The 24154-nt window shown below is 52.3% G+C and overlaps 2 protein-coding genes across 8 annotated transcripts in view; one reads left to right on the forward strand and one right to left on the reverse strand.

Annotated features, from left to right (window-relative positions):
- DSTN (destrin, actin depolymerizing factor) overlaps positions 1–8564 on the forward strand; it is a 36056-nt gene extending 27492 nt beyond the window's left edge. For both annotated transcript variants that reach the window (XR_004343384.1, XM_030310137.1), the window contains 3 exons: positions 1247–1553; positions 4805–4881; positions 7331–8564. Coding sequence is in view for 1 of the 2 variants with exons in the window: in XM_030310137.1 (XP_030165997.1) it covers positions 1276–1553; positions 4805–4881; positions 7331–7440 (465 nt within the window). In the remaining variant the exon portion in view is untranslated. The remainder of the gene's footprint in view (positions 1–1246; positions 1554–4804; positions 4882–7330) is intronic.
- A 5239-nt stretch (positions 8565–13803) lies between these two features.
- RRBP1 (ribosome binding protein 1) overlaps positions 13804–24154 on the reverse strand; it is a 65603-nt gene continuing 55252 nt past the window's right edge. For 5 of the 6 annotated variants that reach the window (XM_030310141.1, XM_030310142.1, XM_030310140.1 and 2 more), the window contains 13 exons: positions 23984–24076; positions 21595–21687; positions 21430–21513; positions 21185–21274; positions 20387–20479; positions 19888–19959; positions 19229–19324; positions 18585–18668; positions 16727–16834; positions 15909–15992; positions 15537–15635; positions 14893–15036; positions 13804–14379 (listed from right to left, as the gene is read on the reverse strand). In XM_030310141.1, the coding sequence (XP_030166001.1) occupies positions 14341–14379; positions 14893–15036; positions 15537–15635; positions 15909–15992; positions 16727–16834; positions 18585–18668; positions 19229–19324; positions 19888–19959; positions 20387–20479; positions 21185–21274; positions 21430–21513; positions 21595–21687; positions 23984–24076 (1179 nt within the window). In that variant the 3' untranslated portion in view covers positions 13804–14340. The remainder of the gene's footprint in view (positions 14380–14892; positions 15037–15536; positions 15636–15908; positions 15993–16726; positions 16835–18584; positions 18669–19228; positions 19325–19887; positions 19960–20386; positions 20480–21184; positions 21275–21429; positions 21514–21594; positions 21688–23983; positions 24077–24154) is intronic. The other variant, XM_030310143.1, reaches the window with a different exon arrangement.

Raw genomic sequence — 24154 nt, forward strand, 5'->3', positions numbered from 1 at the left:
ATAAATCTTGCTTTAGAAAAGGTAACTACTGCAAACCACAGTAGTTAATGAAGCATTAAAAATTATGGCTCTAGTGAAGTTAGTGTAAATAGAACACTTCTTAAAGATGAAAAGATTAAAAACTGGCTTTAGATTTTTTGCTCTGAAGATTATGTGTAACTGCTTCCTCATTTCAGGATAGCAAGTATAACATTGGTAAAAGGCTTATGTTTTCTGGTCAGGTATGATCTTAAACTGTCTTCTTTCTATAGCAGTAAACATTTTCTTACCCTTTTTTTAAATGTGCAATATAAAAGACCTATATCATTGTGTAAGCTTAAGATATACAAGGTATTGATTTGATAGAGTTATGTATTACAGTGTGATGATTACATTAATACCACTATCTTGTCACATAATTATCATTTCCATGGTCAAAACAATTAAGGTCTAGTCTCAGTTTTAGTTACCCTGATCTTAATTTAAAATTTGAAGATTTTAGGGGTGCCTGGGTGGCTCATTCAGTTAGGGTCTTGATTTCAGCTCAGGTCATGATATCACGGTTGGTGGGATTGAGCCCTGAGTTGGGCTCTGTGCTGACAGTGCAGAGCCTTCTTGGGATTCTCTCTCCCTCTCCCTCTGCCCCTCCCCTGCGTGTGTGCTCATTTGGCCTCTCTCTTTCTCAAGTAAATAAATAAATAAAACTTAAACTTGGGGATTTTGTGAGTGAAATCTTAAAGGCATATGACTAATATGTTACTGAATATTAATCACATGATTTTGAAATGTGAGTAGAACAAAGACCTTTTAACTCCTCTTTTATTAGAGAAAGATATGCTGGGGGGATGGGATTTTCCCAACCCAGCCATTCTGTCCCTCTGTTGTGCATTATGAAAATAATTTTGGGTATCATTAACCCAAACTGGGAGATGACTAGTCCCCGGCAGGGCTCGAACAACCACTTTCAAAAAGAAAAGAATCCACCTCAAGGAAGCATCTTTTTCTAGGTTTTATGGGTAGGAGGGGTTGCTGTCGCTCAGTCTTCTCTTACTCCCATATAATAGTGATGAATATTTATGTATGTAATCTTTTTAAAAGTTCAATGCCTGAAATTAGTGATTACAGCTTAGATTTGTTTTTTCTGTTGGATGATGAGTTCTTAAAAATTTGAAGTGCATGGACATTCTAAACAAAAAGTTACATAGTGTTTTATGTTTGGCACAATAAAAGTTGTAAGCTTCCTTTCTGATTTTTCCCCCCCTTATAGGCCTCAGGAGTGCAAGTTGCAGATGAAGTATGTCGCATTTTTATGACATGAAGTTCGGAAGTGCTCCACACCAGAAGGAAATCAAGAAAAGAAAGAAGGCTGTCATTTTTTGTCTCAGTGCAGACAAAAAGTGCATCATTGTAGAAGAAGGGAAAGAGATCTTGGTTGGAGATGTTGGTGTAACCATAACCGATCCTTTCAAGCATTTTGTGGGAATGCTTCCTGAAAAAGATTGTCGCTATGCTTTGTATGATGCAAGCTTTGAAACCAAGGAATCCAGAAAAGAGGAGTTGATGTTTTTTTTGTGGTAAGCATCAGAAATATCGAGGCTCTGTAAAACTCAGTGTTGATCTCTTATTGTTGGCACTTGGAGAACCAGTTCCTAGGGCCAAAATGATTTTCAGTCAAGCTATTTGCAGTCGTTGTCATTTAGTTTTTATTTTTAGGGCTTCATAATGTCTTAGCTGGATTGATGTTTGTGGGATGAAAACTAAATTTTACTCTCTGTGTATTTGAAAGACTATGACTTTTATTAATTGAATTTTTTGGTAGGAGATGGGACAGGAGCTAGATGTTATGCATTCTCTGAACTCACTTTTTTTTTTAAATTTTTAAATATTTGTTTATTTTGAGAGAGGACACAGAGGATCCAAAGCAGGCTCTGCACTGACACCAGAGAGCCTGATGTAGGGCTCAAACTCATGAACTGTGAGATCATGACCCAAGCTGAAATTGAACACAACCCACTGAGCCACCCAGGCGCCCCTGGACTCACTTCTTATAAGTTACAGTTTCTCAAAAAATTCTTCCTGGAATCCTGAGGAGAAAGTTTAGCGCACCAAAATCCTTCTGCAACATGTCTTGCAGGAACCAACTCCTCACTTTTTAAATCACCCATCCTTGTCCCCCTGTGCTTTGTTACTTTTGAAGTCGGTACTGGTATTACAACTGTAATTAGCTCAGGGTAGCCACTAGCCACTGTGGCTATTTAAATTTAAAATAATTAAAATTAAATACATTTTAAAATTCAGTTTTTTAGTCCAATTGCCACATTTCAAATGCTCAGTAGCCACATATGACTAGTGGACACTTTACTGGGTAGCACAGACAGGACAGTTCCATCATTGCAGAAAGCTCTACTGGACATTGTTCTAAATGGTGAAAAAATGTTATAAAGGTGATGTGGCCTTTTTCTTGAAAGGCTATTTAAATTAGTTATTCTCGTCTTTTCAAGTAAGTTTGAGATTAAGCTTGAGTTGACAGTCACACATGTATGTCTTACTTAGTTGTATTATGCTACTGTCCTTGATAAGGAACTCTTACACAGAATATTCTCTAGCTTCCGATGGAAGGGGGAATGGTGACAGCCTTTGATTCTGGGGGAGCGAGGGTCCTTGATACTTTTGCTTGAGGCAGGGCAAAGCGAGGAGGGGCTTAGCTTTTAACTGTGTGCCACCAATGGCTTGGGATATGGAGCTAGGTAGTCAAAAGAATTCTGGTTTAAAAGGAATGTAACTCTAGATCACTCCTCAGTTACATTGCAGCAAGCCTTTATCGAACTTGGTTAAACCAAGATGCTGTGTGGATACAAATATGGGGTCAGGGTGCTTGTTTGGGGGCAGCTTTTTGTTCCACAAGCCTGACAGCCACGGACATACATACGTAAGGATCGTAGCTAATGGGACCTCAGGTGAACGCATTCCTGATTTGAACTTTTATTTCTGCTACATTCCAGCGTTTGTGTTAGGGCCTGCGAAAACAGCTGTGAGGAAAACAGGTAAAGCCTCTGCCCTTCTAAGATTTATAGCTGAGTGGTAGAGATGGCAGCTAAAGGATTAGGCTTTTAAGTTGGTGCCTGTTTCCTTCCTTTGCGCTGTTTTTTCCCCTGGTGTTTATACTTTTTTCCCCCACTGTGAATACAATACGTCCTTATTAAAGGACATTTGGAGAATATTTGGAAAGAAGAAAGGGAAATTCAGTGTTAATGCAGTGTTTTGTTTTGCATTGCTCCTTTAAGAAATTGTAAAATTGTATAGGAGTTTCCCACAGCAGGCTCTGTTTAGGGCCCAGGAAATGGCTCTTAAGGTGTTTTAAAAATCTGGTCAGAGGGCACCTGTGGGGCTCGGTTAAGTATGAGACTCTTGATTTCCAGGATCCCACCTTCTTGGGATTTTCTCTCTCTCCCTCTCTCTCTCTGCCCTTACCCCATGTGTGCATGCACGCTCTCAAAATTAACTAACTACATATGTGTTTGGTTAGAGTAGAATCAGAACAGCTAATGCCTTTTCCTGTCCCTGACCTATTTTGTGTGAAGAAAGAACCCAGGTAACTTTGCAGCTCAAGCAATTTCCAGACCTGAGGTGGTGGTTATGGCCCTGCCTCCCTCCTTGGAACTTCAGGTTGGGAGGAATAAGCACCTGAGAGACACACAGACTGCGTTTTCTGGTTCCCAAGGATGGAGACTGCCCGCTGTGGGAGGAGTGGATTAGGTGAGGTCCACACCAGCCTTTGTCGCTAATGGCTGTGGAAGACTGTCTAGAAACATGGCAGCTGAATGCAAGCATTGGGTGTTTAAAAGTATTTAACTGTACTCCATCTAGGAGTGTATGTAGATAGTGGGGAGTGGAGGCAGTGGGGCTTGATGGTATTGTGCGAAATGATCCGTTCATGGACAAGGGGTTTGGATAGGATGAGAGTTTTCTGTCCATTGGTAATATTTCTATTATTTTTCTATTAATATTTCTGATAATATTTCTATTATTTTTCAATATTGCTGGTGAAGAAAGTGGTGAAGCATGCTTTCCAGTATTCATTCAAGAGGAGGGAGACACTAACATTTTTGTAAATACAAGATAATAGTAATATTGACAATTAAGGCATATTAATGCTGAATTGCTTATGCTTAAAAAAAAATCCTTGTGATTTCTTTTACTATTTGAGACTAAGATGGAAAGCACATACTTGTGTGGTCAGAATTTGCCGTTGGAATAGACGTAAATGAAGGGATTGGTGAGGGGTAAGAAGGGGACTTTTACTTTGTTTTCTAAAAAAGAATATATTACAAATAATCTGAAGCAAAAATGCTTAAGTTGCTAGCATTTCTTAATTCAGGGTGGCAAATACTTGATTTACAGATTATTCTCTGTACTTTTCTGTGTTTTGAAACTTTTTTTCTAACCAGAAGGAGTTAAAAACCTTGTATAAAGATGGTTGTAATTTGCCTGAACTTATTGATAAAAATGGGGAAAAAAATTTAAAGAAAACAAATGGGGTGATATAGTCAATTGACCAGTGTGGGGATTTTTTATTACGGACCGCTAATCTGATTTTAAATCAGTGGTTCTAGTTTGTTTCCACCTTAGTCAACCTGAGCCATTGTGTGTATGCGTGTCCATCATGACATCTCTAAGGAGGTGGGAAATAGGAAAATTGGGGAGTTAGTAAAACTCTCCTGGGAGATTCTGAGGACTGTCCCCTATCACTGATGCAAATGCTTAACACAGTGTAAATTGTACTTTCTCTAAACGTTTTTTCCATTTTTGGCATCTTTTTATCCAGGGCACCAGAACTAGCTCCTCTGAAAAGTAAAATGATCTATGCAAGCTCCAAGGATGCAATCAAAAAGAAGTTTCAAGGTATGGATTAGATTTACTTGCAAATATTTAGAGGTGTGGTGAGCCTGGAATTGGGGGCTGCATCTTTTCTAAGAAGCACCTTATTTCCTTTGGAGAGTCGTGGTGACAAAGAAGGCACGTGCTGCCTGGTTTGAGGAAAAACCTGGAAGACTGAACCCGGCTTTCAGCGTGTCTTCTGCCTTATGCTGGTCACTCCTGGTCTGAACAGCTTGTCTTGAAAACCTTATTCTCAGGGAGGGGTAGGAGTAGGGGTAGGGGGCACACACAAAAAAACCCCAAACACCTTATTCTCTGGACATTGCCCGAATAGGACTTGTTTAGGCTGGTTTTAAACTAGTTTGGGATGCTGCTGAGTCTCTCACACGGCATGTGGAGATTAATTGGTTTGTGTTGGTCATACTAAGTAGTGAATTTATAGCCTTTGAATATGTTGACATAATAAAGTTGCATAAAAGAGACATTCATAAATGGGAAAGGATACTCTGTCTCTAGCTTTACTTTGGAATGGTATGATTTTAGCTAATTGTCTCATCTGTGTCCAAAGGAAAGTGCCCTTCTTGAACTGGCCAGTTATCTCTGACTTGCCACTGGGTGAGTGGGTTCCTGATGAGATGTCCTGACCGTACTTACTGCCTCCAGCCAGGAGGAAATGTTGGTATGATGGGAGGAGCATGGGGCAAATGCCCAAAGGCCTGCAATGAGGGCTAAGCTTGTAATCTAACTGCTGTGTGACCCTGGCCCAAACCGCTTAACCTCCTTCGACCTTGATTCTCTCCATAGCAGAATGGGAGGCTTGGTCTGGATTGTGTAGGCTCAGTTTAAGAGGTGTCCCACCACCTTCCTTGCCGTGGCTAGCTCCGAACAGCTGTGTGAGCCAAGGTCATAGGGCTTGGCCCAGTGTGGTTTTTGTTTGGTTTTACCATGGCTGGCTTCTATATTCTTGTAGTGGAACAGGTTTGCTCTAGCTTGTTTTGCTTAGGAAAACTCACTTCTTTTCTTGAAGCCTGCTGCTGCATAGTTCAGGCCTGTCAGATGTCAGATTCCACAGGCATTTGGGTTGATGTTGCTCTCCCCGCCCCCCCACCGCCCGAAGTGTGTTCACTGGTTGGTTAACTGATGTTTTAGCGGGACTCCTTAACGTTCCACAATGCAACTGAAAAAGATTGACAATGGGTTCCTTACCGTCCTTATTCTGTGTTGCCTTTCAGTAAAGGAAATGGAATTGCTATATAGACTTGGCCTGGTGATGTTAAAGATGGTCACCTTGTTGCTTTTTTTTTCCCTAGAGAAACCATTACTGGCTTTCTCTAGTCAGTCTAAGTGGTCCAAAGGCTGACCTGCTGTACTTTCTGCAGCTTAAGAAATGGTCTTAAAATTATGAACAATCAGAAACAATGCAGCTGTTTGAAAAACAGTAGCTGTTTACAGAGAAGCTACTGTATGTGATTCCCTAAGTGAGCTGATTCTACAGCGTGGTGATGTAATTTTTCTGAGAAAGCAATCAGTAACACATTTTACATAGTTTTCATTGTGATTGAGTTCTTAAATGTATAGTATAATACCACTGGAGAGCTAACTTCTAGAGCAAAGGAGATGCTGGTTGTGTAAATACTCTTATTCTTCAGTGTAGTTAACCTAAAATCAACTGTGCAATCAAAACACTGAATTCATATTTTTACTTACATTTTAAAAACCAAGAAAATTACTAGACCTGCTTTTTAACTTTTTAAAAAAAAATTTTTTTTTTTCAACGTTTATTTTATTTTTGGGACAGAGAGAGAGAGAGAGCATGAACGGGGGAGGGGCAGAGAGAGAGGGAGACACAGAATCGGAAACAGGCTCCAGGCTCTGAGCCATCAGCCCAGAGCCCGACGCGGGGCTCGAACTCACGGACCGCGAGATTGTGACCTGGCTGAAGTCGGACGCTTAACCGACTGCGCCACCCAGGCGCCCCTGCTTTTTAACTTTTTATGGAAGTTCAACGTAGCTATAGAAAAGTATGCATCATAAATGATTGTAGAACTCAGTTTTCACAAACTGAACAAAATGGTGGTTTCTTGATTTAACAACCAGCACCCCAAAAGTCTCCCTCATATCCCTTCCAGTCACACCACTTTCTTTTACTCCTTCCTCCACGTGGAGCCAGCACCCTGACTTCTAGCAGCATAAAATAGCTTTGGCTGATTTTCTGTTATACAAATAGAATCATCTAGAATGTATGTTTTTATAAAGTTTGGCTTCTTTTAGTCAGCGTTCTGTTAGTCTTTCATTTTGTCGCATGTAGCTACGGATTATTGATTCTCCTCACTGTGTAGTATTCTGTTGTTTGGATATACCACAGTTTGTCTATCCATGTTAGCGCTGGTCTTTTAAAACAGTTGCTGTCTTAGAGAAATAGGTTAAATTACTGCTATAATTCTTAAATAGAATTGTTGTTTTTCCTTCCTAGGCATAAAACACGAATGTCAAGCAAATGGGCCAGAAGACCTCAATCGGGCTTGTATTGCTGAAAAGCTAGGTGGATCCTTAATTGTAGCTTTTGAAGGATGCCCTGTGTAGACCATCATTCAGTGCCACAAATTGAAAGCTTCCATGTTTAATGTTATCCTCTTGCTATATAAATGTTTAGGCCAGGGTCTCACTGAGGGGGAGCTGTCTTGTCATCTGTTAGAGTAAATTAAATATTCTATAAACATGTGCAGATGGCCCTAAATAAATCTAAAATCTGAAGTTTTATTGGTGTGAAATTAAATTCTTATTGGCCAGATGCCTGTTTTTGATGGGTTGGCTTGTAAAGATTTTTGTTAAACTCATGATTTTTAATAATGCAGTTCACAAAACAGTACAAGGCCGTATGAAGAGAATCACTGCATCTTTGTAACCTCAGCAGTTACTTTGTTTCTTTGCTTAGAGAATTGGTCATAATCTGGTTATAATTTTGGCCCAAATTTATTCTCTCTGGAGCTAAACTGCATACTAGAAAATAAATCTCCTCACCATATGTAACAGCACTAATATACTAACTACAGTAAGACTAAGGCAGCCTTCTAATTCTAGCAACTGTGTGATGGAGACTGCCTCAGAATTGTGCACACTTCTAACCGGCGCTGATTTTGCAAAGCACTATTTTGAGCACGCGGTTGGAATACAGGAAGCAGCTCTCTGCACCTGCAGTAAGCTCTCCATTCGCTAGTTCGGGAGACTGCTCTGAGAGTGACCTTGCATCTTGGAAATCAAATCATGGTGTGTCCTCAGGAGAATGTGCAATACCTTGCAACGACTTCATTATAACACAAATTAGGGCTCCATTGTAATATACTTTGTTAATGAAAATGATAAAATGGTGTATTGACAAGCTGGGACACTTGTGACCTCTTTAATTGTGTCTCCTTCAAAATTTTGTTGCTTCTGGTACAGTAAAGTGTGGAAGAACATTAGGTACATGTTTATGCTGGGGCCTGGGAGAACTTCCAAATTTCCTAGAGCAGTTTGTGGATTGTATGGGAAATGGGGAGCAGGTGTAATGGATGACACCCACGGAAGCCACTACCTGATGACACTTGCAAGTGATTGTCCTTAACATCACAGGCATAACGACACTTTGAACGGTGTAGAGATGCACACGGTTGGACTTAGAAGTAGCAGTATTGGCTTTATGTAATAAAGGAAGCATTTTTAACTCCCTCTCGTGTAATTATTCACGGTGAATTGGGGATGGAGGACTTTGCCTTCCATAAGTGGGGTAAGGCGTGGAGGTTTGGGTATTTCAGACCATTAGAGTTAAGATCACAGTTCTTTCCTCCTCTTATTGAACGAGGAAGTTGGTGTAAAAGTTGGGAATCCTTTCCTACTCTAAATGTGTATTCAAACAGCAGGCTTGTATCTCCTGATTTGTTTGGGAGACAAAAAAGTTACACTTAAATCAAAATACTTCTTTCAGAGTTGTCTAGGGGCACCTGGGTGGTTCAGTCAGTTGAAGAACATCTGACTCTTGATTTCAGCTCAGGTCATGATCCCAGGGTCATGAGATCAAGCTACATGTTTGGTTCCAGGCTGGGTGTAGAGCCTGCTCTCCCTCCCTCCCTCCCTCCCTCTGTCTGTCCGTGTGTCTGTCTGTCTCTCACCCTCTGCCCCCTCCTCCACACTCGCTCTCAAAAAAAAAAAAAAAAAAAAAAAAAAAAAAGGTCTAGAAGACAGTGCCGGCTACTGGCTTACTGTTACTGATGGACTGCTTGTCATTCTTTCTTCCGGAGTTTCTTATTTTCTCTACTGCAAAGCAGTGCTTTCAGAGACCGTGTATATTAACAGCCTGGCCAAGAAGCATCACAGGCCACGGCTGCCCTACTCCAGAATCAGCCATGTAGATACAGCCAGGTATTTGGTCAAAGCGTTTTAAAAGAAGGAAGCTTTTTTCTGTGGTTTTAGCTTGTGACATGTGGCGCTACCTGTGTAACCACCTTTTCCTGCTGGTGTGTGTGCATTTGCGTGTGTGTTGGGGGTATGGGAGAGGGATGCATGGCTGTGGGAATGGAAGGATTTCAAATTGGTGCAGGGATGTAAGAGAACGTAAACGTCTTCCAACACTCCACTCTTAACACCAGAAATTGGGAAGATGCTAATAGTTACTTGTTATCTCTACCTAGGGGAACTTTTGAGAGATTCTTACTGGATTCCTGAGGTTGGGGCCCAAGAATCCTGCTAACAAGGACTCCAGGTAATTCTGATGCAGAATTAGAGTTTGAGACCTCAGCCAACACTGGTGAGGAGTAAAACTGGCAGGTATACTCTGCTCTCAGCAAACACATTTACATTTTTACAAGTGTAAACACATTACAGCTTTGTGGAAAGCTGACTAAAGTGATACTCTCTTGCCCCGGGAAAGAAGCAAATAAAGCCATTGCTAACAAATTCAGAGCTTGACTGTGAAGTTCGTTCTTTCAGGGAATATTAATCCCTGAGAAAACAGCACAGCGACTCAGATAATAGAATTAGGCTCAGTCGAGTGGTTTCCTTTTTGCAGAACTGCCCAGAGGGCTGGCTTGTCCACACACACAGGAAGGGCAGCTTCTGTTTCTTGACTGGTTTGTTGCTCTTGGGACTAACAGATTGGATATGCCCAGGGACACATCACTTTCCCGTGATCTGGGCATTTCTGAAACACGGCAGCACTCTCCAGACCAAGTTCCAGCTGAGCTGCAGCTAGAAGAAGGGTCATTATGGTTGACCCTTGAACAATACAAGTTTGCACTGTGTGGGTCCATTTATTTGTGGATTTTCCTTATGATTTTAACATCAGCTTTATTGTAAGAATACAGTGTATAATACACATACCTTGCAAAATGTATTAATCTGTTATTGGTAAGGCTTCACGTCACTAGGAGGCTATTAGTAGCGTTTTTGGAGGAGTCAAAAAATGTAATACACGGGTGCCTGGGTAGCTCAGTCGGTTAAATCCTGACTCTTGATCTCAGCTCAGGTCTTGATCTCAGAGTCGTGAGTTCAAGCCCCATGTTAGGCTCTTTGCTGGGTGTGGAGCCTACTTAAAAAAGACAACAAAAAAGTAATACACAGATTCTTCACTATGCAGGTAGGGGTATCTTGCCCCTAACCCCCGAGTTGTTCAAGGGTCACCCATAATTGCATTGTGGCTGCAAGAGGGTGCAGTTCTAGGAGCCAGAGTTTTGGTGGAAGGAAGGCTTGTGTAACTTGAGCTGCATCTGGCCGGCCAGGTCTGCCCTTGAGACTTCCCCAGCCCCTAGCCAGTGCCCTTGGTAGGCAGCCCAGGAAGGAAAGTCACACAACTTCTACTGGGCAGCCCTGGGACTACAATTTGGATTTCTTGTTTTCTGTCCCTAAGCTATTCCCATTGTATCCCACGGGAATTCCTTGTTTCTGACATCTGGAATTCTGAGGTTAATCTTGTTCAGTGCCAGGGATGAGACTGGAACTGGGGCAGGAAAGGGCGAGAGTTCTTTTGGGCTTTGAATCCTGTTAGACCCAAACCTGAAGGAAGCTTAGAAGACATTTATGGAGGGTGTCTGGTGGTTTCTGAAACCTTGTGTTTTTGCTGCCTACAGGCCAGGCATCCTGGTGTGTATACATTTTACTAAATATCATGCTGAGATGACCAGAGGAACTTAGTCACAAGAGTCGCTGCTGGCATGATGGGGCTCCCAGGTCTGGAGATGGCTGTTTATGGGCTGTGTGACCCCGGAGCTTCAGGTCAATTCCTGGAGCCTCTGAAGGGCGGGGTGTAGACTAGATGTTCTCAGAACTCTCCCACTTGCACTGTCGGGGGTCTCTGATGGCAGTGGCAGTGCTGAGCCCCAGCTGTGGCCTCTGCGAAGCCTGACCTAGGGGAGAGCATGGCTTTTTGTCAGCAGGCTGGCGGGCCAGCCAGTGCTCTAACCGAGCCCGGGTGACTCCTGCCTCCACATTGAACTGAGCAAGCGACTGCAAGAGCCGGTTGTCCTGTGCCGCACCGGTACTCCATTTGCAGGACGCAGAGCTAGGAATGGCCGGGCCGATGAGCCAGGCTTTCAGGGCACCTGTGCCATGTTGACAAACACCAGGTGCCTATCAGCCTCCTGTTCTAGCATCTACCAAGGGTGGCTGTCTCTGTTATCTTCCTGAATGGCTCTTTCTTCCTTCCCCAGCCTGGTGATGGAAGCTTGCCCAGGAACAGCCCTGGCGAGGAGGCCAGGCAGAGGCAAACCCTATCAGGCTGCTTGGCGAACTTGGGTTCCCTTCTGCCTGGCCTCAGCGCTGCATGGCACATTTGCTGGGGCGTGTGGAGCGGAAGACTGATGATGGGCCCTTAAAGCCTGAGTGGCAGGTAGTCTCCGACGTGGCATTTTCAGAGCCCCCGGGGCCCCACACCCTGCCTTTGTTTTACCTCCTCTTAACCAGTGGACACTGGGCCTCTTACCACGTGGTTTGAGCAGGGGGTAGGGCTGGAGCCAGAACCCAGGGAGCAGCTGCCGCCCTGTAATACCCGAAGGTGGCAGTTTGGTACCCCCAGGTCTCTCTCTGTGCCTTTCCTGCCCCAGAGCCCCCCCGTTCCTGTGCCTTCAGAGGGCATCTACCCCACATAGGGGTTCTCAATTCTGCAGCATGGCAAGGGGATGGAACTTACTAGAAATGTAGGCTCACAGGGCCTGGTGACAATTCTGAGGCGGGCGTCCTGGCGCAGGGCCAAGTCTGGCCTCAGTTTTCCAACAGGAGACTGACCAGGGCCCCAAACCACTTGCCTTAAGGCCACCGTGTCAGCGGGAGGAGAGTTGTGACTCCCCCCATAGGGCCAGTCCTCCAGCACAGAATCCCTGCTCCTCGTGCACAGGGGACATGGAAGGTACAGTGAGGGACCACAGGTTTGGGGGGTGTTCAGTGGCCACTGTTCATGGGGTCCATGGACTCCACAACTCTTCTCCAGCTGGCCCTCCAGGCTGCGTGCTGCACTGACAATAAGGTGGGTTTAAAACCTGCCTTGCCTTTTACCAGGTGAGCTTTCCCTTCTGTGGGGATTCTTTGTAAAATGGCGGGGAGGGGGGGCGGGCGGTATACCGCCCATGGGTTCTGAAAAGTTTCACGTGAGAACCAAGGGCAGGGCTGGGCATGTGGTCAGCATCAGGTATTACCAGTCACTTCTGTTCAGTCTCCTGCCAGAAAGCATGGGCTTCCTCTTTCCACGTAAGCCCCCTCCAGAGTTCTAGGACAGGTAGGATGGTCTCCTCTTGCTTAAAAATCTCACAGCCCCTACTGCCTTACCTGTCCGGACACCTTGTCCTTTGTAACCTGGCTCTACAAGGCCCCCTCGACCTCACTTCCTGTCCCTGCACCTGCCGTCCCCTTGGCCTTGGGCCTTTTTCCCCTCCCCTGACAAACACCTCCTGCTCTGGTGAACTCCAGCTTAAGCTCACTTTTCTGGGGAGCCTTCCTCAAACTCCCAGCATCCTTTATGCCAATACCATTGCAATACATAGGTGCCACGTAGCATGATTAGGTGGCCCACAGGAGCCGGGACCAGGTCAGGGTCCTGCAGATTGAAGGCAGTACTGCCTGGCCTCGAGAGGATTGCTCAGTGCGGAGGCTGCCGGCTTGAGAACATGCTGCCTGGGTCTCAGGGTTCCCGTGACGGCCACCCACAGAAGTGCCCTCTGGCGGGTTTGACTCCTGACATACGGAGGTCCCAAAGCAGGCAGTGGAGGCTAGTTCTTGGATTGCCCTTCTTTGGCACCCTCCCCATCGTGCTGGACCCGCTGTGAGGGTGTGTGCCCTCTCCCTAGCCACTCCAACTCCTGTCACAGGCCTGAGGCTCAGGAGGGTGATGAAAGGGGACAGTGCTTGCTCGAGGCAACCCCTTAACAGGACTGGTTGATGCTGGCCACCAAGCCCCAGGCTGCTCAGATTCACCTGCTTGCTCCTGGCTTGGTCCCACCCATCCTGGGACCCGACCCCTCCAATCCAGGTGTTGCTCAAGCTCGATTCCCACTGCTTCCTCCAAGACCACGCTGCCTCCAGCCACCAGACACAGTGGGTCTTAGGATCTTGGCAAGTCTGGGCTGGCTGCTCCAGCTCCGGACCACACCCCTGAGGCACAGAGGAGCGTCCAAGCCTCAGTCAGGACACAGATTCCCTTGCTCGTTCACAGAGCTCACCCCAGGCAACAGCCTAGGCCACCCATGGCCTGCTTAGGTAGCCTCCGATTCTGAAGGGTGGGGGCAGCGGTCAGCACATCTGGCCACTGGGTGCGATGACCGGGAGAAGTGCTGGGGGAGCCCCAAGACAGCTGCATATCTCCTGATTTCAGGGGAACCAAACAGCACGCTTGTTCTTCCCCTGAGGGAGACAGCCCCTCTTCGTTCCTCATCCTGGGCCCAGCGGCCAGGCCAGGGAGCCCCAGCAGACCAGACGAGACCGAAGTGCCGGGCGACAACGTTGGTTTTAATGGCATTAACATCCGGAGGTCATACATCAGTTCTTGCTGGCAACTTCTCCCAGGGCTGAGGGGCTGCTGCCTCGCTGGGCCGGGCTGTGACCCTCCAGTCTGTCCCACAGCCTTTGAGGCTCCCCACCCGGCCCCGCCCGCCTCCCAGCCCCCAGCCCAGTGAGAGAAAACAATTGCACTGATTGACACACGGGTCCCCAGAGGCCCCAGCCTCCCCAGCTCACACCCTGGGGTCTGTCACGGAGCTGATAAGGACTTTGGCGTCTGCTCGGTGGTGGTCCAGGCCTGGTCCTGGGGAATAGTGTTTATCAAACGTGACAAAGGTTCTTTTATAAACAGGGGTCTGGAAGATCTATTTCTGTGATTCTAAGAGACTCTCCTCTCTAATGGCTTCTCTCAGAGCTACTGGAAGTTGGGCCTGGATAACGCTGTTGGTTGGTTTATTTATCTGTAAGGAATGTGTAAGGCATTTTGGTAAGTTGAACAGTAACTTCTCTTCCCGCAGAGGAGACTCAGACAGAAGTGCCCTCCTTTGAATTGCTACTGTCCTCCTGCGAACAAAGGTGGGCAGACGGAAGGAGAGGCTGGGGTCAAAGAGCCAAGGCGAGCACTCACCCCAAACTCCTAAGGACCTCCAGTCACCCCTTGGGATTAACACCCCCCACCACTCCAATACTTTCAGAGAACACCCAGCCCAGCAAGTCTGGAAAACCAGAGTGGACTCCGGGGGCTGACAGGAGCCGGGGACACAGGAGAGGGAGGGCCCTGAGTTGGGTGAGGACCCTGGTCCCCCAGGCTGCAGAGCGAGGACCTAGCTGGCAGTGGGGGCCAGAGGCGTACTTCCCACCAAGGGGAGCCACAGGAGGGCAGGTGCTGGGCCCAGCAGGCTGAATGTCCTGCCACCTGCTTTCAGGAGTCTGTCCCCACCACTTCCGGCCCCCCCAGGCCTGGGTCTCCTATCTGTCCGGAGTCCTGGGACTCCCACGGGGTCTGCTCTGCTCTGGACCAGGGCCCAGCTCCGGGGATGGGGCAGCCGAGGCCACAGTTAGGGCCAGGAAACTCACTGTTCTGTCCAGCTGCTCCTGCAATTTCTTCACCGTGTCTTTCTCCTTTGCCAGCTGCTCCTGGGTCGTCTTTAAAAGCTCCTGTAATTTGGTGGCAGCGCGTCCCAGGTCACTGGTTAACTTCTTCTCTTTTTCTAGTCTCTCCTGTGGGTGGTCACAGGATCAAAGGAGATCAGCTGTCACATGGCACACAGCAGAAAGACCACGTGGCTATATGCCCGGGAAGCCGGAGTCTGCCAAAGGCGGCGGGAGGATGTGGTCTCCTGGTCACCCAGAGACAGGTCTGTGTCCCAGCTACCAGCACTACCAGGAGAGCTTCCTATGACACGGGGCATGTCCTACGGCGTACTGTGGCGTGACCGAGGAACTGAACTTCCAGTTTTGTTTAATGTAAACAGCCCCGCTGACTGGTGGCTGCTGTGTGCGACATCGAAAGTTTAGACATCCCGCCACCCCCATCACCACCAAATGAGGCTGGACCCTGCCCGAGGGGCCTCAAGATGGCTCCCACCGCACGGAGCGACAGTGGGAGATGGTGGCGAGAGCCGGAGTGGGAGATGGTGGCAAGAGCCGGGGCGGGAGAGGTGGTGCTCCTTTCCTGACCCCACCCTGAGCCCTGGAACAGACCCCCCGGGCCCCCTTGCCTTCAGCCGCGTGGCCTCCTCTGCTTCTGAAGACTCGAGGGGCCCCATGCTGCGGAGCTTCTCCAGCTCTGTCTGCAGCCGACACGCCGAGCTCTGAGCCTTGGTGTAGAGAGAGGGCATCGGGGCATGGGCGGGACGCCATACACACCCCACAGGTCCCACAGGTCCTACAAGTCCGCCTGGGGACGCCCACCAGGAGGGGATTAAGGCTGTGGCCAGGGAGAGCAGGCGGGACCCACACGCACGGGGCAGGGGACTGTGTGGCACCCCCCCCCCCCGCACCGGGAGGGACAAGGCCAGACCGCCTGGCAGACCCCGGCCCGCACCCCCACTGTCCCCGACACCCCGAGGGCTACAGAGGCAGGGCCTGACCTCCTCAAACTCGGCCGTGAGCTTCTGCCGTTGTGTCTGCTCGTCCTCCAGGAGGGCTTCCGTCCGCTCCAGCTGCGTCTTCAGCTGCGTGGAAACACCGCACAGACTGTGGGAACCCGGTGAAGGACCCCCTTGGGAACCAGGGCTCCTGGGCAGGCGCCGTCTCCTAGCTCCTTGCGCTCCCTCGGCCTTTCCCTGCCCCTGGCTGCCCACCAGCCGGCTGACAGTCGCTCCCACACTCCCGCTGCGGGGAGACGGTGCCTCGGCCCCTGGGTCCAGAGCCACCACCTCTGCCGACCTCAGACACCCTTCCTGAGACTCACGGCACAAGGAGGCCTCAGAGCCACCGTGCAAGTCCCAGCCCCACAGTGTCGTGCCCACCACTGCCACTCTGGTGACAGGCCCCCACCTCCCGCTGAGGGCTCGCAACCACAGCCACTTGGGTCCAGAGTCTGGAGGGCAAGCACCCTGCTGTGACGTGCCGGCGAGGGCCCGGGCGGGAGACCAGACTCCCTGACTGCAGGCCCAGCCGCCCCAACTCCCTCTTCCCCCCACTCCTGCGCACAACTGTTAAGATCCAGCGCCCGACCCCTCTCCGTCTGGCCGCTTCCCTGCCCCTTCCTCTGCTCTGGGACTTCCTCAGAACCTGGTGGTCCCTCTCGGGGCAGAGCAGGGTGGGGAGAGCAGGCGCTGGAGGCCGCAAGTTGCCAGTGTTTAGCCGGAACAGAGGCCTGCCGCCTTTGCTCTCCAACTGGGCTCGAGGGGGCCCACGCGGGCTGTTAGTGACAGACATCTGGGGACCGGCTCACCGCCCTAACCTCGACAGGGTCCTGCTCTGCTGGGGGGGCCTCAGGGGGGACAGCCGGGGACCCAGCTACGTCACCATCCTCTACGTGGCTCTGCATCTCACTCAGCTGCTGCCTGACCTGAAACAGGGAGGGTGGGTTTGTGCAAATACACAGCCAGACACACGCCCACCGTGCCACGCACACACGCACAGGCCCCTCAGGAGGACGGCACAGGCTCTCCACGGCTGGAGCCCCTATGGGGGACCTGGTTTGGGAACTATGACCTCTGTCAGAGTCCCCATGCAGGTTCACTGGGCAGGGGGCCAGTGCCATGATCCCTCACCGGAGCCAAACTCTGAGGGGCCCACGCTGGTTCCATCCACGTGCTTTGCTCCAAAGCCAGCGGTGGAGCCCTCCCCGGGAGCAAGGTGACCCCTGATGGACACAGCACACACACAGCTAAGGAATCCAAACGGGAGGGAGAGGCGGTGGACAGGCTCTGCACAAACACTGCCTATGTCCCTGTCCCGGATTCCTTCCAGATGCAGCCCACGATTTAGGGCCTAAAAAAGATCACGAGAGGACACGTGCCTATCAAGGTCCCATCACACCAGAGCTCCATCGCTGGGAGCAGGTGACACACGTGGTGGCCCCCCAGGCACTGGGCCTCCAACCTGAAGCGGAAGCAGCATTGCCCACGAAGCGCTGGTAAAGGTTCTAGTCGGGGGATCTGGGTGGGCACTCGGTGCGAGCTCTCCAGCGGGCATGGATGGTCTCGGGCCCCATTCCAAAAGGCCCTGCTCCAAAGGGTACCCCTAGTGTGCGGGTACCCTTTCCTGCTTCCCTCCTTCCCAACACCAGCCCCCCAAAGGTGACCCCAAAATGCGCAGGCCTTTGATGATGAGGAATTTGGGGATCTTCTCTGCACACGACCTCAACTGGGACAGCACCCCTAAGGCTGGTCGCCTAGACCCGGCTTAGGTTAGCAGCTTTCGGGCTCAGGTGATTCGGCATGGATGGCACCTGCCCTCTAGTGTGACAGTCCCAGGTGAGGCCCTAATAACCCGAGGGGCCCCTGTGGAGTCAGGAGCTCGTGTCCCAACATGGATGCTGCTGTGAGAACGCCAGCACCACGGACCAGACCTTCCGTCTCCTCTCAAAAAACCAGGCACGTGTGTTTGTATCCAAGATCTACCAATTTCTAAGTGTTAACAGTGAATTCAAGGTGTGAAGAAAGACCACAGATCCAACGGAATAGGCTGTGGCCTCCGGGGCCACGGCTTGTGGCTGTAGTCCCACAGCTGGGACCAGGACGGGGGAGGCCCGACTCCGTGGGGCCTCACTGACCTTGCCGGGCAGGAGGGAGCGGGGCAGCTGCCAAAGCAGACAACTAAGAGGACCCGAGGTCACCTGCACGGCAAGGAGCCCCACACAGCAGGAAATGGCACCCCCAGTCATCCCCCTGCCTCGGTGCCCACCCATACATTTGACTGAATGGGTCTGAGCCACTGCTGAAGTGAGAAAACACCCGAGGGCCACGGAGGGCGAGGTAGTGCTGAGCCACAGGGCTCATGGAGATTTGAACTCCCCAGAACCCCTGCCCTGAGCTCCCAGTGCCTTTACGGGGCCAGGCCGCACCAGGGGACGTGTGACTAGAGCCCGAGCACTGGCCCTGGCAGCCACACGCCCAGCTCCGAGTTCTGGGCCAACGCGCAAGGAGCCCCTTCAGCACGGCTGATCAAAGCCGGCCCCAGAGGTTACACCGGGGCACACCCCACTCCACCGTGCCGTGTGACCTTGCACGGGGTGGAGAACCACGACTGGGCGATGAACCACACACACGCACACACGCCCTGGCACCATTCCCCTCCCGTCCACGCTCACTCACCAGGGCGAGCTCATTGCTTTGTTTCTGGGCTTCACTCTTGGCTGCATCCAGCTGAGACTGAGATTCTAATAAAAGTTGCCTCAACTTGGAGAGAAAACGAATCCAGGTGATGGGGGGAAAAGGAGAAAAGAAAACCAGTTCCTATGAGTTAACACCTACGCACACAAGCTGCTCCAAGCCCTGAGAGCATTTCGGAGCAGCGTGGGCCTGGCAGGGGCTCCTCGGCCTCCCCAAACTACGGTTTCTCTCTGAAGACGTGGGGAAGACAGAATCCACTACAGGCCTGTCTTGGATCTTCGTTTACAGACCATCTTATAAAATACGGCCAAAAGTTTGAAATCAAACCAGGACTGGGGGGGGGGGGGGGGTGCCGCCTCTGAACAGTCAGTAAACGGTATCAGATTTAAGCCCATTTGCCTCTGAAATGGTGTCCCCGGGCCAGGGAAGGAAGTGGCCTCACGAGGCTGTCCTGCTGTATGCTTCCCCGCTGGTGGCACGGTCTTTCTGCCATTCGCCCATGATACCCCTCTCAGGTCAGCTGGCCCACAGCAGAAGCCTGAGAGCCCAGACTCTGAGTTCCTATTAATGAGCACCATGGAAGGAGAAACCCAGGACGGGCTGGAGACCTCGCCGGGCAGACTCACCCCTGCCACCTCCTTGGCGTAGTTCTGGCACTCGGCGCTGGAGGCCGCCATGTGCTTCTCCAGCTCTGCTTCCAGATGTGAGGTGTGTTCCCGCACCTGGATACACACACACACACACACCACAGGCCTCGAGCGGGCCAGCAGGAGGCACTGACCACGGGGGACAGGGTGACAGGGCGCAACAAGGCTGGCTGCCCTGGGGTAGGAGCTGGGAGACTTTCCGTGGCCTGTTGGCGACGGGCCAACCAAGGACAGGCAGAAATGAGTCCCTGGCAGCAGAACGCCGTCCTGAACTCTGGCACTCCTGGGCCCAGATGTGTTCCAGACTCCACGGTGGGGAAGAGCTTTTAGATCTCCTTGTTAGGTGGGCACCAGAGGCCCCCTCCGCAAGGCCAGGGCTGACCGTGTCTGCAGAGCCCTGGGGCCACCCGGCGCCCCTCCCACGCCGCAGACGCAGCCGTGTGCCGGGGCCGGGCATCCCGCACAGGCCCCCCGCTATCTCGGGCCGCTCTGAGGTGCCAAGTGGCTCTCAAGAAAGAAAAGCAGGACAGACGAGATCCCTCCGCCCTTCTCAACACGTGCGGTCCACGAGGGAGAAAGAACTATGGTGGCCTCTGTAATGAGGAAAGCAGCCCTCTGGGCAGAGCCCCCGCGCCTACCTGATCTGAACTTTCAAGTTCTCCTCTCAGCTTCTCTACGATCTCTTCAAGATGTGTCACTGTGACCCGTGACTGCAAAGCAAGGGCAAGGTCCCATCAAATGCGAGCCCCTGGGAGGGGACGGTCCCGGGATGCGGTGCCACGTGTCCCCAGACCCGAGCAGGACCCCCTCTCCCAGGAAGCCCAGTGGTGCCCGCCCACCTCATGCATGACCAGCAGCCTCTCCCTAGGGTAGGGGTGGGGGTGCCCTGGAGACAGAGAAGTCGGCGGTCACTCCGTAATCAACACTTTATGTGGCATCGCCAAAACCCAGCACACTTGCCTCCTGTCTCCCAGGAGACCCACGCGACCCCATCAGCGCTCCCCCTGGTTTTGATGAATTCTGATCTAGCTGTGGGCCTTTGGGAAGTTGTGTCTGAATTCCTAGGGAAGGCGGACCCCCCCGGAGCGACGCCCAGGTCACCGGTCCCAGGCCAGGGTCTCAGGGCCCTTCCAGTACCTTCTGGAGCTCCTCCTCCGTGGCGCTCACTTTGGCCTTCCACACCTGCTCCTCCTCCTCCACGCTCCTCTGTAGGTCCTTGAGCATGCCCTCCTGGGGGAAAGGGACACTGAGGCGGGGCCCCTCTGCCTGTAGACCACACCCCCATGAACACAACCGCAGCCTAGTGCCCCTGGCTCCTCTGGGATGGCTGCCTGGCTGTCAGTGTGGCCCAGCTCTGACTTCGTCATAGTTGTCACATGGGGAGGAAGGCGGGCCACAGTCCCGGAGTGGGGTCTCTGGCCAGTGTGCGAACGAAGGTTGTGCGTGGGCCATGCAGGGGAATGGGGTCTGTGACCCGAAGGACACCACCAGGGTTCTCATCTCCGTTGGGTTTGCCACCAGCGCTGATCTCGGGCCCGGGACGGGGTCGGGCAGGAGGTCTAGACCTAGTGTGGCTCCGGCAGTCACACGGACAGTGGCTGCAAGCCCGCCGTCAGCCAGATGCCCACCTCTTCCTTTCCCAGACTGTTCCGTGTCCCGACTGTCTCTGCACCCCCAGCTCCAAACCCGCAGCCCAGCCCTCTCCTCCGCTCAGAAGCAACGAAGGCCTGAGCACCTCCTTCATCCCCTTTGGGGCCCAGGCAGGGGCAATGGCTCGCCCAAGGGCGCACAGAGCCAGAGTCTGAACCCAGGGCTCTTTCCCCCAGGGCCACTGGCCTGCCCACTGCCTGGAGGCTCTGAGAGCTCTTTCCTGGCAGCCCCATGAGGGTCACCCAGCCAAGAGCCTTGCCAGAGGTCCTGCCTCTCGCACCCTACCGTCTCCGCCAGGATGGTGCGGTACTGGTCACACTCAGCCTGCAGACTGTTCTGGGTCTCCTCGGCCTCCCTCAGCTTGGAGGCCAGGTCCTGAGGGCAGAACAGGGGTCTGGCTAGCCAAGCACAAAGGTTTCGCCCAGCTGCCTGATGAGGCAGCTCCGGGCACCCTCCCTTCCCAGCGACAGGGGACAGCAGAAGTGACCGCGGCGGCCCCGGCAAGGGTGTGTGTCGGCACCCGTGCTTACCGAGGAGGGCTCTGTGCTAGCTGGTGGCGGCTTCAGCAGCTCGGGGCCCTTCTCTCGGAGTTCCTGCAGCCACTCGGTGTAACTCTGCCACAAAACACACGAGGTAGGGCCCGGAGACATTTCCTGTGGGCAGTGGGGTCCCGCGGGAGCCACCTCGCCTCCTACCTGGTGTGCCGAGCCAGAGAGCGCTGGCAGCAGGGTGAGCAGGGCTTCCTTGGTCTGTGCCTCGGTCAAGCTGAGCTGCCTCTCCGATTCCTCCTAGAGCAGTGGTGGGTGGGTGGGGGAGGGCAGCATTCAGTTGTGACACTTAGGGCAACCCCAGGGAGTGTTCCTGGAGATGCCCGGTCCCCACCTCAGCTCTTCGGGGGAGGAACAGAATCAAAGGAGAAGACAGGGAGCTTCTGTGGGACCAAAAGGGGCGGTGGAGTGGGGGCTCAACCTCAGCAGCCAGGCTCTGGCCACCTCGGCCTGCGCTGGGTCAGTCCCGACAGATCTCAGTGCTGGCGGGGAGACAGCAAGGTGCCCACGTGGCAGGTGCAGGCTCCTGACACCCCCCAGCAGGAACCTACCCACCATCGGTTCTGAATTTTGGAGCTCTCCACATGAGCATGTGCGTGCTCCTGTGTGCATGTGGACGACCAAGCTGCTGGGGGCGGGGGGGGGGGGTGCTGAGGGGGAGGCAGAGGACAGGTGAATCTCCCAGCAGCCACCACTTAAGGGCTATTGCCAGCCAGGAGCAGCGGGGATCAGGACCCCCACTCTGCAAAGGAAGGGACCCACCCAGAAGGGCTAAGGGCTTGGTTGGGGTCCTGGCTCTTCTGAAGCCTGACTCACACTGGCCAGGCTGCCAGGCCAGACCCCATCCGCCCTCCTTGAGGCTCCCACGCAAAGCGCAAGGAGGACCCCGGGGAGGTTTCTGGCTAAAAGAAAGTCTTATCTAGTATCCTGTGCCCAGTAGGTTGAACCTGCTGCCGACGGCATGGCTGGAGACCTGAAGGTGACACTAGAACTCTGACCGGATCAGGACCTTCCAATGCTGTTCTGGAATGTGCATGACAAACGGACGCCCCGTCCGCCCACAGCACCCATGTGATCTGTACTCAAGTCTCAGAAGTGGACCCTTCTTGGCTCACCACCGATGCAAACAACGCTGCTGGTCGATGCCGGTGGCCTGCTCTGAATCCTTGACCTCATGACCCCATTCAGGCCCCCTGGCCACGTGAATCCCAGGCAAGGGCCAGAGGACCCAGAGACCAGCTCCTATCAATCTGGCTGCATGACTGCAGATGACATCTCTCATTACAGCTCCTGCATTTGCCACAGAAAGGCCACAGGCTTCCAGGTCACCTCCGAGGAGTCTAACTACAGCTGCTGACCCGAGGCCAGCCCTCCACCTCCTGCCTTGTCTTGGGGCCTCATCTGCTACAACCCTCAGGATTCCTGGGAGGCTCATGAAAGTCACTGCAGAGCTCATGATAACAGGACAGACATTCCTTCTGCATGAGCGAGGCTGGGAGGGGAGGGCTAGCTGCCCCGGGGCCTTTCATCAAGGACGGAAACGGGTGGCAAGAGGGGGTGGGTGAGGCCTCCCATGGCTGCCACTGCAGGCCACGTCCCCAGGCCAGAGCTCAGTGCTGGCTCCCGGCCCAGGGCTCCAGAGGCAACGTGGGGCCCCAAACATGGAGACACCCACATTCCGCCGAGCTGGGTGGCACAGATCCCGGGACCTATAGACAGCTTGCTGTCCTTCTGCTTTCCTTCTGCTACTTACGGTAAAGATCAACCACAGGACTTACTGGGCCAGGATCTCATGGGCCCCAAGAAAGTGGCCAGAGAGAAAAACAACTTGAGGACAGCCAACCTTGGGCTCAAAGGCAGTGAGGCCAGAAGGGCTCATAGCCCCATGGCCGCTCAGTCTCTGCACCCTAATGGCAAAAGGCCCAGATGAGAAAAAGCACCGGGGGGGGGTGGGGTACGTTCCCCTCTTCACCTTAAGGAGAAATGAAGGAGAGGGAGGAGGAGGGTAAGGGGGACGATGCAGGCGCACAGGGCACACTGTCCGCTGGCCTCGGGGCCCCCTGGCACGCATCTCCGAGGGGCCCCCTGGCACGCATCTCCGAGGGGCCCCCTGGCACGATCACCGAGGGGCCCGCTGGCACGGATCTCCGAGGGGCCCCCTGGCACGGATCTCCGAGGGGCCCCCGGATCTCCGAGGGGCCCCCGGCACAGATCTCCGAGGGGCCCCCTGGCACGGATCTCCGAGGGGCCCCTGGCACGGATCTCCGAGGGGCCCCCTGGCACGGATCTCCGAGGGGCCCCCTGGCACGGATCTCCGAGGGGCCCCTGGCACGGATCTCCGAGGGGCCCCCTGGCATGGATCTCTGAGGGGCCCCTTGGCATGGATCTCTGAGGGACCCCCTGGCATGGATCTCTGAGGCTCCGAGGCCAAGGCTGCTCTGCACGCGGTTTGTGTGTTTTGTGTGGTTTGCTAAACCACACAGTTGCTGCCGACCGAATCTTGACCAGTAGGGGTCTGCGCGTGTGGGACTCTGACCTTGGCCTGGGTCAGGGAGCGCAGCTTCTCCTCACAGGCTCTCTCGGCCGAGGCCAGAGCCTCCATGGCCTTCCAGTTCTTCTCTCGGAGGTCCTGGGGGCAGAGGCAGGAGAGGTCAGCGGCCAGGGAGGGTCGGCTGCCCACACATCCCACCCGGGATGCCTGAGCCGG

This window comes from Lynx canadensis, chromosome A3, assembly GCF_007474595.2.
Source record: "Lynx canadensis isolate LIC74 chromosome A3, mLynCan4.pri.v2, whole genome shotgun sequence".
Classification (NCBI taxonomy): domain Eukaryota; kingdom Metazoa; phylum Chordata; class Mammalia; order Carnivora; family Felidae; genus Lynx; species Lynx canadensis.